This window comes from Oncorhynchus nerka, linkage group LG1 (genome assembly GCF_034236695.1).
Source record: "Oncorhynchus nerka isolate Pitt River linkage group LG1, Oner_Uvic_2.0, whole genome shotgun sequence".
In the NCBI taxonomy this organism is placed as follows: Eukaryota; Metazoa; Chordata; class Actinopteri; order Salmoniformes; family Salmonidae; genus Oncorhynchus; species Oncorhynchus nerka.
In genome coordinates this window covers 10,350,266-10,365,444 of record NC_088396.1, presented here as the reverse complement: position 1 = coordinate 10,365,444, position 15,179 = coordinate 10,350,266, and the positions used below count along the sequence as shown (strand labels likewise).

At 43.2% G+C, this 15,179-nt stretch overlaps 3 protein-coding genes across 4 annotated transcripts; 2 read left to right on the top strand and 1 right to left on the bottom strand.

Moving 5' to 3' along the window:
• Positions 1-751: 751 nt before the first annotated feature.
• Positions 752-9,236, top strand: LOC115138230 (ASNSD1 upstream open reading frame protein). The gene is made up of 4 exons (XM_029674920.2): positions 752-964; positions 8,829-8,882; positions 8,981-9,056; positions 9,147-9,236. The coding sequence occupies exons 1-4, from the start codon at positions 887-889 to the stop codon at positions 9,176-9,178; spliced, it is 240 nt and encodes a 79-aa protein (XP_029530780.1). The 5' UTR covers positions 752-886; the 3' UTR covers positions 9,179-9,236.
• Positions 9,231-12,622, top strand: asnsd1 (asparagine synthetase domain containing 1). The gene is made up of 3 exons (XM_029674132.2): positions 9,231-10,646; positions 10,819-11,000; positions 12,252-12,622. The coding sequence occupies exons 1-3, from the start codon at positions 9,231-9,233 to the stop codon at positions 12,499-12,501; spliced, it is 1,848 nt and encodes a 615-aa protein (XP_029529992.2). The 3' UTR covers positions 12,502-12,622.
• zgc:136439 (uncharacterized protein LOC678627 homolog) lies at positions 12,623-15,168 on the bottom strand. Of its 2 annotated transcripts, none has more exons than XM_029674654.2 (8): positions 14,445-15,168; positions 14,141-14,230; positions 13,962-14,041; positions 13,765-13,880; positions 13,425-13,522; positions 13,070-13,138; positions 12,936-13,008; positions 12,623-12,851 (listed from the first exon to the last, which is right to left on the bottom strand). In XM_029674654.2, exons 1-8 carry the CDS (start codon positions 14,634-14,636, stop codon positions 12,748-12,750), a joined length of 822 nt encoding a protein of 273 aa, XP_029530514.1. In that variant the 5' UTR covers positions 14,637-15,168; the 3' UTR covers positions 12,623-12,747. The 2 variants fall into 2 exon arrangements, with proteins under 2 accessions (XP_029530514.1, XP_029530332.1); XM_029674472.2 differs by having other exon boundaries at positions 12,936-12,994.
• Between the last annotated feature and the right edge of the window lie 11 nt (positions 15,169-15,179).

Below are 15,179 nucleotides of genomic sequence, written 5' to 3'. Positions count from 1 at the left end.
AGGGTTGATCAGTAGGAAAGGGTGTCAAAGAAGTGAAAGTTTATCAGAGCTGCTGAGGTTTCAGAAGGTTTTGCCTGGAAAAATACAGATAGGATTTTTTAGTTTCATTGTCAGAGAATTTCTCCCATCCCCAGTGTGGTGTTTTAAATGCCAAAAAATGGGACATGGGGGACGACGACGACATAGTGCAGCATTTGGTGGATGCCAGGTGGAGAGAGGCTAGAGAGGCCCAGAAATATAGAATCAGTCATGATGTATCATATGCACAGGCTGTAAGAGACATTGGTGGAACTACAGTGCGAACTGATGGCGCTTCCATGGCTGCTCCTGTACTATGTGGATCTACTGTTGGGGTTGGTGCTTCTGCTGGTCCTGGCATGTTTTCGAGACCTTTTCAGAAATCTTGAGATCATGAATGTGCTGTGTCAGAGGACAGTTTGATAGTGAATACACTTCATAGCTTTCATTGGTAAGGTTATCAACATGTGGAAAGCAGAAATGCCAGATTGAAGGTCATAGTGGATATGGCAAAATAATTATTGGGGGTAACAGATGTTAATGTCGAAATGGTTATTGACATGCTGAATAATTCTAAGGGTGGATTGTTTCCGCATCAGTGGAGGCTGGTGGGAGGAGCTATAGGAGGACGGGCTCATTGTAATGGCATTTTATTTTCGTAGTAGTACAGAATTAGGCAGAACATGATTGCTCGCACACTCCAACACAGTAGGGGGCGGCATGCACCTTAAATGGTTGTTTGCGGACCGCCATGATATATAAAAGTACTCAGACCTCGTTGACCTCTCTTGCTTGTACAATGTTTTTCGTCTGCTAGTGCTAGCTAGGTAATAAATAAGATATCTTCGCTGTGTGTTACCTTATCAAAATGTCTGCAAAGAACCAGCGAGAGAACGAAAACATTGATGAGGAAGAGTCTACGCTGAAGGAGGAATTAAACAAAAAGGTAACGTTAGATAATTCCAGATTGTTGGTGTGGGAAATGAGCAGATAGGCAGCTAAATTAGTCAGAATCGGAGTTTCTGGCAGCCAAATAGTCCATCTAAACTCTCAATTGCCTCAATACATGTTACACGCTCGAACTTTCCAAGCCCTCTTACTGGGGGAGCCGTTTCCGGTGCGTCAGGCATTAACCAACAGGGAGGATATCTCGTTAAATATGGTTTAAATTCGTTAGAATTACTAAATTATATTCGCGTAATATAAAATCTACAATACTGTGCTTGTGAGAAATGTAAGGACATTTAAAAACGAGTGTTTCAACATAGTAGTAGTTATAACCACTACAAAGCTGATGCTAGCTAGCTACCTCTTCCATAGACTTGACTGATTGCTAGCAGCAGAGCCTTCTGGCTAATGTCATAGACTGGATCTAACGTTTTTTTTTTACAGAGAAATCGGTCGAAGTACTTATGTTGTTGTTAAATTATTGTTAAGGCGTGTTTGGTTGGATTTGCTATCTAGAAAATTGAGATATCAGTGCTCAAGTTGGTCCAATGTTTTGAAAACAACTTGCTAGCCCCGTCCTGCTAACATATGTAACGTTATCTAATTTTATCCTAAGTAATGTTATTTCTCTAAACCGTTTTTTTGTTGTTGTCATTGACACGCTCTACATTTACCTGCTTATTCCCCGTCCATGTCATTTAGGGATGCACTCCGTTTATACATCCATGAAGTCACTCACTAATTCTCCCTTCTGCCAATATATTCCATATTGCCCACTTCACTTCGTCAAAAGACAGCAAAAACAAATATTCATAAAGTGTTAATTTCGTTTACAGATCATAATCCAGCTCAAAACTAATAAGGCTGTTACACCACATCCACCAAGGTACCTGCAAGTTCCCGGACATTTCTGGGTGGAATGGCCCTAGCCCTCACCCTCCAATCCAACAGGTCCCAGAGGTGCTCAATGGGATTGAGATCTGGACTCTTCGTTGGCCAGGGCAGAACACTGACATTCCTGTCTTGCAGGAAATCACATACAGAACAAGCAGTGTGGCATGGTCATGTCAGTGTGAGGGAGGAGGATGTCTTCCCTGTAATGCACAGCGTTGAGATTGCCTGCAATGACAACAACCTCAGTCCGATGATGCTGTGACACACAGCCCCAGACTATGACGGAAACTCCACCTCCAAATTGAAAACAGAGTACAGGCCTCGGTGTAACGCTCATTCCTCCGACGATACATGCGAATCTGACCACCCCTGGTGAGACAAAACCGCGACTCGTCAGTGAAGTTCACTTTTTGCCAGTCCTGTCCGGTCGAGCGACGGTGGGTTTGTGTCCATAGGCGACGTTGTTGAAGGTGATGTCTGGTGAGGACCTGCCTTACAACAGGCTTACAAGCCCTCCGTCCAGCCTCTCTCAGCCTATTGCGGACAGTTTGAGCACTGATGGAGGGATTGTGTGTTCCTGTTGTAACTCGGGCAGTTGTTGTTGCCATCCTGTACCTGTCCCGCAGGTGTGATGTTTGGCTGTACCGATCAGCTATCCATTCTGTCTCCCTGTAGCGCTGTCTTAGGCGTCTCACAGTATGGCCACATCTGCAGTACTCATGCCTCCTTGCAGCATGCCTAAGGCACGTTCACGCAGATGAGCATGGACCCTGGGCATCTTTCTTTTGGTGTTTTTCAGAGTCAATAGAAAGGTCTCTTTAGTGTCCTGTTCATAACTGTGACTTTAATTGCCTACTGTCTGTAAGCTGTTAGTGTCTTAACTACCGTTTCACAGGTGCATGGTCATTAATTGTTTATGGTTCATTGAACAAGCATGGGAAACAGTGTTTAAACCCTTACAATGCAGATCTGTGAAGTTGTTTGCATTTTTACGAGTTATCTTTGAAAGACAGGGTCCTGAAAAGGGGATGTTTCCTTTTTGCTGAGTTTATACAGTTAAAGTCGGAAGTTTACATACGCTTAGTTGGAGTCATTAAAGCTCGTTTTTCAACCACTCCACAAATTTCTTGTTAACAAACTATAGTTTTGGCAAGTCGGTTAGGACATCTACTTTGCATGACAAGTAATTTTCCCAACAATTGTTTACAGACAGATTATTTCACTTATAATTCACTGAATCACAATTCCAGTGGGTCAGAAGTTTACATACACTAAATTGACTGTGCCTTTAAATGGCTTGGAAAATTCCAGAAAATGTCATGGATTTAGAGCTTCTGATAGGCTAATTGACATCATTTGAGTCAATTGGAGGTGTACCTGTGGATGTATTTCAAGGCCTACCTTCAAACTCCGTGCCTCTTTGCTTAACATCATGGGAAAATCAAAAGAAATCAGCCCAAAAAATGTAGACTTCCACAAGTCTGGTTCATCCTTGGGAGCAATTTCCAAACACCTGAAGGTACCACGTTCATCTGTACAAACAATAGTACGCAAGTATAAACACCATGGGACCACACAGCCATCATACCGCTCAGGAAGGAGACGTTCTGTCTCCTAGAGATGAATGTACTTTGGTGCGAAAAGTGCAAATCAATCCCAGACAACAGCAAAGGACCTTGTGAAGATGCTAGAGGAAACAGGTACAAAAGTATCTATAGCCACAATAAAACGAGTCCTACATCGACATAACCTGGAAGGCCGCTCAGCAAGGAAGAAGCCACTGCTCCAAAACCGCCATAAAAAAGCCAGACTACGGTTTGCAATTGCACATGGGGACAAAGATCTACTTTTTGGAGAAATGTCCTCTGGTCTGATGAAACAAAAATAGAACTGTTAGGCCATAATGACCATCATTATGTTTGGAGGAAAAAAAGGGGGGGGGGTGGCTTGCAAGCCGAAGAACACCATCCCGACCGTGAAGCATGGGGGTGGCAGCATCATGTTGTGGGGGTGCTCTGCTGCAGGAGGGACTGATGCACTTCACAAAATAGATTACATCATGAGTAAGGGAAATTATGTGGATATATTGAAGCAACATCTCAAGACATCACTCAGGAAGTTAAAGCTTGGTCGCAAATGGGTCTTCCAAATGGACAATGACCCCAAGCATACTTCCAAAGTTGTGGCAAAATGGCTTAAGGACAACAAAGTCAAGGTATTGGAGTGGCCATCACAATGCCCTGACCTCAATCCCATAGAACAATTGTGGGCAGAACTGAAAAAGCGTGTGCGAGCAAGGAGGCCTACAAACCAGACTCAGTTACACCAGCTCTGTCAGGAGGAATGGGCCAAAATTCAGTCAACTTATTGTGGGAAGCTTGTGGAAGGCCACTCAAAACGTTTGACCCAAGTTAAACAATTTAAAGGCAATGCTACCAAATACTAATTGAGTGTATGTAAACTTCTGACCCACTGGGAACGTGATGAAAGAAATAAAAGCTTAAATAAATAATTCTCTCTCCTATTATTCTGACATTTCACATTCTTAAAATAAAGTGGTGATCCTAACTGACCGAAGACTGGGAATTTTTAGGTGTATGTAAACCTTCGACTTCAGCTGTATATATTTAAAACATTTCAAAACCATAGACCTGCTAAATACTCACATTTAGCATAAAGAGTCATTAGAAACACAATTTATTCTGTATTTATTTTCAATTGTCCATGAAGCAAACATTTGGATGATTTGGTGAAGGTGTGTTTTCTTACCCGTCCTTCATCCGTGATGCTTGTTCAACAACATTTGGATGATTTGGTGAAGGTGTGTTTTCTTACCCGTCCTTCATCCGTGATGCTTGTTCAACAACATTTGGATGATTTGGTGAAGGTGTGTTTTCTTACCCGTCCTTCATCCGTGATGCTTGTTCAACAACATTTGTAGAGTCCTGTGAACAGTCATAAACATGCATTTTGAACAGTACCGTCTTCCTAATTGAGAACTTTGACATAATAAATTAAATTATTAAAACCGAATCACCCCCATAATCTCCATAAAGTATATATATATATATATATGCGTTTTTAAAGATTTTCAGTCAAGCATGTTGCCATGATATGTAACAGCTGTTATTGACAAAAGGGAATATTAATCATAAATACATAGAACACGTTGCTGATCCATGTACAATATGCTGATTGAAGAGGAGTGTTCATTAGAAAAGTGGTGGTGGAGTGCATGTGGATGGTGGTCATTGATAATGATGGCTGTTAGTCATCCTAGAGAACCATTTAAATTAAAATGTAGTCCAGATCAGCTAAACATTTACATTTAGCAAAATAAGGATATACAAACTCACTGCTCTTGTTACAAATGCATGACTATTGTTGTGGTAGGTATTCACACTGATGTGGGCAGCTAATACAGGTACATGGTGCACAGAGAAAAGCTCCTGGGCCCCCCCCCACCAAGCTGCAACAGAGAGAAATGGAACTCACATTAATCAGGACAGGTATACGTGGTACATAGGCCTACAAACACCGTTCATGTTTTCAGAACTTGTTTTAGCCAATTTTAATCAATCAATCCAATTTATTTTTATAAAGCCCTTTTTTTTTACATCAGCAGTTGTCAAAGTGCGTTCGTTACCCAGTCTAGAACAGTGACTACCTGGCTGAGCTCAATCAAGGGTCCGGGATAAGGTAGCACGCCCCGTGAAATCAGGCCAGGAGTACACAGCTGCAGTTGGAGCAGCAGCACGACCCAGGGGCTCAGGTTGTCCAGAAATTATACAGGGAGGGTGGGGATTAGTGGGAGCATGCCTAAGAACCCACAGTAAACCCAGATAAGAAAAGCTGACCCTAGCCCCCGGAACATAAGCTATTGCAGCATAATTACTGGGGACTGATGGGTTGGGAGACTGTGGGCCTGTTAAACAGGCATGGCCAACCAGGAAGGAGCTTACCCAACAACTCTGAGGCACAGTCACCCTAGATCTTGTATGGAAAAAAAACAATACTATATGGTGCAATAAACATTTAGTAAATTAGTTTAGCTGTAGCAGTTAATGGCAATGAGAGTCTTGATACTGGTGGTAGAGCTGATGGCACAGCTGTATGTCCCATCCACCTGCTTCAGGATGTCTTTCCCTGTGGTGCTTGGCCAGGAGCCCATCATCGGCAGCTCTCTTGGGCACTGTCCATTGGTGGTCAGCACAGGGAGAAGTTGGCAGAGGTGTGCTTGGCAGATCTGAAAGAGAGGCAATGTTATTTTAATGAGTTTAGTCCACTTCACAATTCAACAGAATTCAATCTCAATGCGGATGATCTGTAGAACATGAGACAGATTGCAATACAGTACAAATAGATTAAAACATTCTGGGTCACCTCAGCTAGGTCTAGACAATGTCAGAACTGGACCCGCAGCTAAAACGTAAATGTGTTTTAAGACTTTTTAATGGTTTTAACAGAAGGCGCTGTGAATTGTGGGCCGGCTCTGAAATGGGATAGTTGGCTTCTAAACGAGTTGGACAAAGTGGGTTTGCTTTGGTGTCAGAATGTTTCAGTTCGGTGTCAGTATGATATCTTATTGACTGATGGATGGCTGACTTTTGTCCATTTCCAATAAGTTTAAACAGTGATGAACCATCACCAAATGGACAGGCTGAAATTAACACTGAAAGTGTTGTCATATGGCATCACGGTATTCTCTAGGCCGTGCCGAGGTCGAGGTGCCCCACTTGATTGTAACTCGCTCAGTCTGACAGCCGTTACCGTGCAAAAAGTAGGCCCGGAATGAAGCCTGACTAGTAGTGATTTCAACATGCTTTGGACATATTGCGGCCTCTGGGTCACAGAGACGACGTTTTCGATGGGCTCAGCGAGGGGAGGTTGGGGTGGATAAACCAGAGTTATTCTAGCTGCACTCGCCGGTTCATGTCGTTTGACACATCCAAGTTTCTCTCTAAGGATAACATGGGTTTACAGGTTATTCTCGAACTCTGCTTCTGTGCAGGACATTTTCGTTACAGGGAAGACATCCTCCTCCCTCATGTGATACCCTTCCTGCAGGCTCATCCTAACATGACCCTCCAGCATGACAGTGCTACCAGCCATACTGCTTGTTCTGTGTGTGATTTCCTGCAAGACAGGAATGTCAGTGTTCTGCCATGGCCAGCGAAGAGCCCGGATCACATCTGGGACCTGTTGGATTGGAGGGTGAGGGCTAGGGTCCCCCCCGAAATGTCCGGGAACTTGCAGGTGCCTTGGTGGAAGAGTGGGGTAACATCTCATAGCAATAACTGGCAAATCTGGTGCAGTCCATGAGGAGGAGATGCACTGCAGTGCTTAATTAACATCATGCGGTGTCTTTCCATCAGCCCTGTGTAGTGGTGCCTAGAGAAGTGGGTATACTCTAATTTTGCCAGAAAGTTCCCAAACGGCTAGCCCAGTGAAGGAAAGGCACCCTGCGTGAAAAATCCTGTTTTCCAATAGATTTTCACTCATTCACTTTTTTTATTTAGACCTTCACATTTTTGTATTTATTCGAAGTCCACAACAATGCTTAAACCACATCAATCTGATTGGATGGGCCTGGCTCACCCAGGTCCATCCATGTCTACGCCCCTGACGCAAACAGCGCGACAATTGTACATTACAAATAGCCTACTAACCAACACCTCAGACTAAACTTTTTCAATACCTGGTTTACTGGTAGATGTCATAAGTTGAAACGTCTTTCCTAACCTCCCGGCTACCGATGTCATTCTTCTGTGAGTTGCTCCATGCCAAAACCAGTTGAAGTGCATATTCTTGCTGCCTGCAGACGATATTCTGTGGAAACTAGGCTGTGTGTGGCGCACAGTTGAATATATTTCACATGCTTCGCGATTGTGTAGACTACTTTGTGCATGATTTCTCTATTTTACTACAGATAAATCATATTCCTCCACTACACTACTTTGATACGCATCAGTGGGGATTAAGAAGTGAGCATATGCAACGCCCAATGAAAACATGAGTGCATTGGTATTAGGGATGCTGTCCTTTCAGAATCAAAAACCTGTCACACACTGAAGCCCTATAGGTTTGCCACTGCGCAAACATGTCTATAATAGATATAAAGGCTGTTAAGATATTGTTTCAAGAAAGTAGTGTGTATATTTGGCCTGCAGATGCGGTTTTATGCTCTGACAAAATGGAAGCTAATTCTGAGTTGTTTTTTACCTGCTGGTCTCAGGAAGAAATGAGTCCTCGCTTTCAAGACTGAGTACAAATGTATCCAACACAAGACTGAGACACTCTTGTGGTCTCGAGACTGGACTTGAGACCTATGCCGGTCTCGTACTACAACACATGCTATGAACGTCATATCAATCTGTTTCACCTGCGCTACACGGAATGCAATAATATGTAAGAAGATTAAGTACACAATATAGGGTATCTTTTTAGTGATTGTATATTTCTAGATATGCTTTAGTTAGTGTATTTGAATTATATTTACTAATATTGCAGGGGGTGCAGAACAGGCGCATGCGCACTTCCTCAAAAACAATACTTCTTTCAAAAGACTTCTCTCAAAAACAACTGGATTCTTTCCAGACTACATTATTTTTGGTTGCATGTAACTTTTTATGTAGACCTTTTTTGTACATACCGGCCGGGACGGCAGTAATGACGGTAGTTGCTCAGTGAAACTCCATTCTTTGGTATGTACAGAACGTAATTTGACATGTATTAAGCTTGAAAAGCTGGTGAATGGCTGCTTCCGGGTCTTAAAGGAGACAGTCTGCTGTACCCAGATTCTGGTTGACCTGCCATTCAGACCTTACAGGGAAATTGGGCGAGTAAAGTCAATCTTTAGGCTAATGGCCATCTCTCTTTGGTTGTGCCATCTTTTCATGAAAGTTCTCTGAACTGAACTCATGTCTATATTATCTGTTTTTTTTTCACTGAAAGTCATGTTTCTGCAGATCAAGGAACAGAAAATTGTGTTTGATGAACTCTCCAATCTGAAGAAAAACCGGGTAAGAAGTGGTTAATAAAATGTAAAACCTAGTTTAATTTCTTTAAGGTGTGATGTTCCTGTGAAGATAATGCTAATCTTGATGCATATTCCTTTCAGAGGGTCTATGTTCAACAGCCCAACAGTAACATATTCTTCTTGGCAGACAGAGGGCAGACTCTTGCTTCATGCAAAAGTAAGAATTACCATGTTTGTGTTAAAGTTTTGTTCTCTCTTAACCATTATTTTTGTGAGATACACTACATGTGAACTTCTCTTCCCTCAGAGGAACTCGACAACATGAAGAAGGATATGTAGAATCTACTCAATCTGCGACGGAACTACAAATAAGGCCTTACTAGCTATAAATATGTGTGGTATTTGCTGTGTACTGAGCTTGTCCCCCTCCCAGCTTGTGCTGGAGAAGCGTGTGCATGAAAACCTAAGGAAAAGAGGGCCTAACTCCAGTTGCAACATCACCAAAACAGCTTCAAATCCCCACTACCAGTGTCTGTTCTCTGCTCACGTACTTCATATGAGAGGTTGCCCTGCCCCTCAGCCAGCACAAGACTGTAACAGCAATGTATTGATGTGGAATGGAGAGGTTTTTGGAGGACTGTTATTGAGACCAGAAGAGAATGACACTGACGTTCTTTCCCACCACCTTGCAGCCTGCCACAGCCCTACAGAGATCCTGTCTGTCCTGGGCAATGTCCGAGGACCCTGGGCTTTCACTTATTACCAACAGGCTGGACACTATCTTTGGTTTGGGAGAGACTTCTTTGGCCGGCGAAGCCTGCTTTGGCAATATGATTCTGAGGAGAAGTCTTTGACTCTGACGTCTGTGGCTGCCTGTCTCCCTGGCTCTGACCGACCACCACAGTGGCAAGAGGTTCCAGCAGTTGGTGTTTACAGGATTGATCTGAGGGCGTTTGCAGAGTCTGGCTGTTTGACCTTTGAGGTTTATCCATGGGTCCACGCAGGCGATAATCTATTGTCTGTTAGTCATGAATCTAAGTGGGAGGGTCTACCAAGTTACACCTCAGCAATGATGAACAATTCAGGTCTCTCCCTCACGTCTCCAGTTTGCCCACTGAACATGTCAATCCCTCAGTTGTTGGAGATAGAACATGATCCAAGCTTACAGTCCTCAGTTGAAGACCTGGAGGTATTGCTAAAATCTGGTGTGAGAGAGCCTGTGGTAAATCGTCTCATTGATGTTCTCAGTGAGGCAGTACGGAGGCGTGTGCAATGTCTTCCCTTTGATACACAGGTGACATCACCACTGACCAATGACCAGGCAGCAATTGCAATTCTTTTCTCAGGAGGGATTGATTCCATGGTTCTGGCTGCCCTGGCCGACCGCCACATCCCAACCCACCAACCAATCGATCTTCTTAATGTGGCATTCAAACTGCAGGAACCAAAAATTGTGAAGGAGTCTACCAAAAAAAGCAAAAAGCACAAAACGAAGCCAATGGATTCTAAAACTGACGTTCCTGATTCCAATGTGTACAACCCCTTCGGCGTTCCAGACAGGATCACTGGTAGAGCAGGTCTGCAAGAGCTTCAGGACTTGAACCCAGAGAGAAGATGGAATTTTGTTGAAATCAACGTTTCTCGGGAAGAGCTGCAGAAAATGCGCCAGGAGCACATCTGTCACCTGGTGCACCCATTGGATACCGTGCTGGATGACAGCATTGGATGTGCTGTGTGGTTTGCGGCGAGAGGAACCGGCTTCCTCACAGAAAGCAACGAAGAGAGGGGGTTCACATCATCTGCCAAGGTACAGTAGAGTATCAAATGGTTAAAATAATAAGGAACATTCCATTTACAAGTTGTGAATAAAGTCTTTCATATTCTAACTCATTTATTTTCACAAAAAAAAAAAAAAAAAAAGCAGACCCAATTAACAACCTTTCAAGTAAATTGTCTGTTCCACTGCTCTGTGATGGCAGGTGATTTTGACCGGTATTGGAGCGGATGAGCAGCTGGCAGGGTACTCCAGACACCGAGTCCGCTTCAAGACCTCTGGGCAAGAGGGTCTGGTCCAAGAGCTGGCCATGGAGCTAGGCAGAATCTCTACAAGGAATCTGGGTCGAGATGACAGAATCATAGGGGACCACGGGAAGGAGGCTAGGCAAGTCTTGGTCATTAGAAGCAATCAGATTTTCCAGTACCAAAAATACACTACATGACAAAGTATGTGGACACCTGCTCGTCAAACATCTCATTCCAAAATCATGGTCATCAATATGGAGTTGGTCCCCCCCCCCCCCCTTTGCTGCTATAACAGCCTCCACTCTTCTGGGAAGGCTTTCCACTAGATGTTGGAAAATTGCTATGGGGTCTTGCTTCCATTCAGCCACAAGAACATTAGTACGGTCGGGCACTGATGTTGGGCGATTAGGCCTGGCTCGCAGTCGGCATTCCAATTCTTCCCAAAGGTGTTCGCTGGGGTTGAGGTCAGGGCTCTGCAGGCCAGTCAAGTTCTTCCACATGATCTCAACAAACCATTTCTGTATGGATCTCGCTTTATGCATGTCGAAACAGCAAAGGGCCTTCCCCAAACTGTTCCACAAAGTTGGAAGCACAGAATCGTCTAGAATGTAACTATGCGGTTTCATTAAGATTTCCATTCACTGGAACTAAGGGGCCTAGCCTGAACCATGAAAAACAGCCCCAGACCATTATTCATCCTTCAACAAACCTTACAGTTGGCACTATGCATTCGGAAGGTAGCGGTCTCTTGGCATCTGCCAAACCCAGGTTCGTCCGTTGGATTTCCAGATGGTGAAGCGTGATTCATCATGCCAGAGAACACGTTTCCACTGCTCCAGATTCCAATGGCGACAAGCTTTACACCACTCCAGCTGATGCTTGACATTGTGATCTTAGGCTTGTGTGCGGCTGCTTGCCCGTGGAAACCCATTTCATGAAGCTCCAGACGAACAGTTCTGCTTGGAACTCGGTAGTGAGTGTTCCAACCGAGGACATGATTTTTATGCGCAAAATCACACGCCGGTCCCATTCCGTGAGCTTGTGTGGCCTACCACTTTGCGGTTGAGCCGTTGTTGCTCCTAGACTTATCCCCTTCACAATAACAGCACTTAGTTTAACGGGGCAGCTCTAGCAGGACAGAAATTTGACCAACTGATTTGTTGGAAAAGTGGCATCTTATGACGGTGCCACATTGAAAGTCACTGAGCTCTTCAGTAAGGCCATTATACTGCCAATATTTGTCTATGGAGATTGCATGGCCGCGTGCTCGATTTAATGCAACGGGTGTGGCTTAAATAGCCGAATCCACTCATTTGAAAGGGGTGTCCACATACTTTTGTGTATTTGAATGAATGGTGATATGCTGGATGTTTTTGTTGGCCTTTTATAGGTTTCCCTATTTGGACGAGGATGTGGTGTGTTTCCTGAATGCCCTGCCAGTGTCTGATAAGGCAGATCTGTCCCTGCCTCGAGGTGTAGGGGAGAAACTGCTGCTGAGGCTGGCTGCCAAGAAACTGGGTCTGGGGGCATCTGCTCTACTGCCTAAGAGAGCCATGCAGTTTGGTTCCCGCATTGCAAAGATGGAAAACAGCCACGAGAAGGCCTCAGACAAGTGCAAGAGACTCCTTACACCAGCATAACATTTCATTTAAAAAAATGTTTTACACTTGACAAAGCAACTAAGTCATCCTCTTAATTAGGGTCACAGTGAACTACAATATGAACAGATGTGTTAATTTCCAATAAATATACAAATACACATTTTGATTAATATAATTTGAATATTTTCAAAATATGTTTAATATTTAAGGCACAAATAAAGTGGCAATGTGAAGAAAATTGTAAATCTCAAACATGGCTCTGTGCACACTACATCATATAAGACTTCACATCTTGAAGATTTTCTCTGAAGTACCGGTCACATTCAACATAGGAGGGCAGGTTTCCCACATCAAAACGGCCAGAAATCTGATGAATATACACAGGCTTTCTGTGGTGGGAAAAGGGAAAGTATACTGAGAGAATGTATTGTTTTTGCAGCCATGAATGTTGATCCTCAATTTTGAAATAGTACCTTGAAATGAGCCATGACAAAAAGTTTCCAGGTGCGTCCTTTTCTTCGATTGGTGCTTCCTTTGACAAAAGAGCTGCTTTAGTTTAATATCAAGTGATGGATTACCAGCGCAAATTAAGGAAATTACTGTTTACCTTATTTTCATCAAGAAAGGCATCCAATAGATGAAGGATTTTCTTGGAAAACAAGTAGAAACATGGACACTGCAAAAAAAAAAACAAAGGCATACACTATCGATAGGCAAAGGCATACACTATCGATAGGCGAATATGTAGACACTGGGAAACTGGGAGGTTTAGTAGCAAGTCGCAAATGCTTCTTGAGCTTATCAGCGAATAGATTACTTGCTCCTAGTTTGAGCCCTTAACATAAACCAAAGGTTTATCTGCTGTGTTCAATGTTGCAATTATAAACATTCCAAAGTAAGAAAAGTATTGAGGTTGTATATATATTGTAGGGAGGGACAGAAAAGTGTTAGTCTGCACATACTGCTCTCCTTGATTTTGTCTCTGAGGGAAGAGGTTTCTCCTTCATACAGAGCACCCGAAGGTGTTCATCGACTTCCAAAATACCATACTTCTGTGTCTCTATGGGAGCAAATCCAGAAATACAACTCATTAGGAAGGTGTTTGGTATACTCTAATATTATTACATGTAATGATAATCTCTCACAAATGTTATCCAGCTGGATGTGCTTCAAACAAGTCGTGTGATTTGTGCAGCATTTGAAAGGTTTTAGTGTAAAAAACAGGATAGAGATATAAAATAGATTGAGTTCTTTGGGGCTGGCATGAAACTTCAAAAGCACACAATTTGACTTCACACTCACCCTCATCTTTACATTGGTAGGAAAGAACCAGACTGCTGTCTTCACACATTGCTTGCAGGTCAGAAAACTTCTCTTTAACTTTAATGAGACTGAACTCTTCCTTGAACAAAGTGTCTCTGTGTGGAGAAGAGCGTGTCAGCATGAGTCAGTAAATGTTTTTTTTACATTGAGTCAAGTGAAGGCTTTTTCAAACGTACCCTCCGATAACTATTACATGGTCTTCGATCTTGAAGTGCTTGACTGTTAGCTGAAGACAGGCGACAGCACCAAGACGGTCCTTGTGGAATAAAAATGGTCAAATGTATCATTCATATTTGACCTGGACAATGCACATGGATCAACACTATCCCAGGGGAAATCATGCAAGCTGACGAACCTCATTGCTCTTTGTTCCATCACTTAGTACTTTGACATTAGGGAAGTCCAGGGCCCACTCCTCAAATGCTTTGTGGTGAAGGGCATTGGTCTGTTAAGGTAAAAAGATAGTCATCGTTGACATTATCACCACATATCATAATCTCAGTCCTTTAAACATGAATTTAGGTATTTCGAAATTCTTAAAATATTTATTGGGTTTTACGTTCCAATGAACTGATGAATGTTGAAACTGTTGGCCAGGTACAGTTACATGTGGAGTAAAATAATTTACATAAAATACTCTAATGTACTTTGATACTTACAATGACAAAGACGGTGTCCACGCATCCAGTGGTATTCAAAGCTTGGACCCAGTGAGATATCAAGGCACAGTGCCCCACAGGAAGCAGTGGCTTGGCAATGCCAGCCAGATGTTTGAATCTTCCGCTCGTGTCGTTATCAACATCTCTCTGCAACCTTGTTCCATATCCCGCAGCGAGAATAACCGCTTTCATTTAAACAACCGTGCCGGAGTGGGCTACTTAGCGTCAGTCACTTATTTAGCTAGGTGGCTAAATAAGATGCTAGTTCAAATGTTGCTGTAAACAGTTTCCTAAAAGCAGTGAGTTATAGGTCAAGTATACGTATCAAAGCAGCAATGATAACATACGACTTCACATCTGTGTGCAATAGGGAATACACGAACCTGTGTCAATCAGAGTCTCATTCCTCCACGACGTAAAAAATACATTTGGGGGGGGGAAACCGACAGTGCGCTGTAGGTTACAGTACAAAGTCTCAACAAAGCAACGCCTTCAAAAGTAATTGAACAGCGCCCCCATATGTCACAAATTGGAAAACTTTATGAGGAGATCAGGGGTGCGTTCGAAAATTCACTCTGGCTATCTACTACGATTTCAGAGCACTCTCTTTGAGTGTGCCAGGGAGCAGAATAACTAACGAATTTACGAACGCACCCCAAGTCTGTCTAGACAAAAACGCGCCCGTAACCAAGGCTGAGCGTCTTGGTTGCCAAGAGCAAAGAATCTTATACATTA

Bases quoted from the DNA above. Each gene is read 5' to 3' on its own strand.
- LOC115138230 (XM_029674920.2), top strand. From the start codon at position 887: ATGTCTGCAAAGAACCAGCGAGAGAACGAAAACATTGATGAGGAAGAG. The intron at 965-8,828 runs GTAACGTTAGAT...ATGTTTCTGCAG, and splicing joins AGGAGGAATTAAACAAAAAG to ATCAAGGAACAGAAAATTGT. The intron at 8,883-8,980 runs GTAAGAAGTGGT...TATTCCTTTCAG, and splicing joins CCAATCTGAAGAAAAACCGG to AGGGTCTATGTTCAACAGCC.
- asnsd1 (XM_029674132.2), top strand. From the start codon at position 9,231: ATGTGTGGTATTTGCTGTGTACTGAGCTTGTCCCCCTCCCAGCTTGTG. The intron at 10,647-10,818 runs GTACAGTAGAGT...CTGTGATGGCAG, and splicing joins GGTTCACATCATCTGCCAAG to GTGATTTTGACCGGTATTGG. The intron at 11,001-12,251 runs GCAAGTCTTGGT...GGCCTTTTATAG, and splicing joins GACCACGGGAAGGAGGCTAG to GTTTCCCTATTTGGACGAGG.
- zgc:136439 (XM_029674472.2), bottom strand. From the start codon at position 14,636: ATGAAAGCGGTTATTCTCGCTGCGGGATATGGAACAAGGTTGCAGAGA. The intron at 13,881-13,961 runs GTACGTTTGAAA...TTCTCCACACAG, and splicing joins CATGTAATAGTTATCGGAGG to AGACACTTTGTTCAAGGAAG. The intron at 12,995-13,069 runs GTAAACAGTAAT...CTTTTGTCAAAG, and splicing joins CCTTTCTTGATGAAAATAAG to GAAGCACCAATCGAAGAAAA.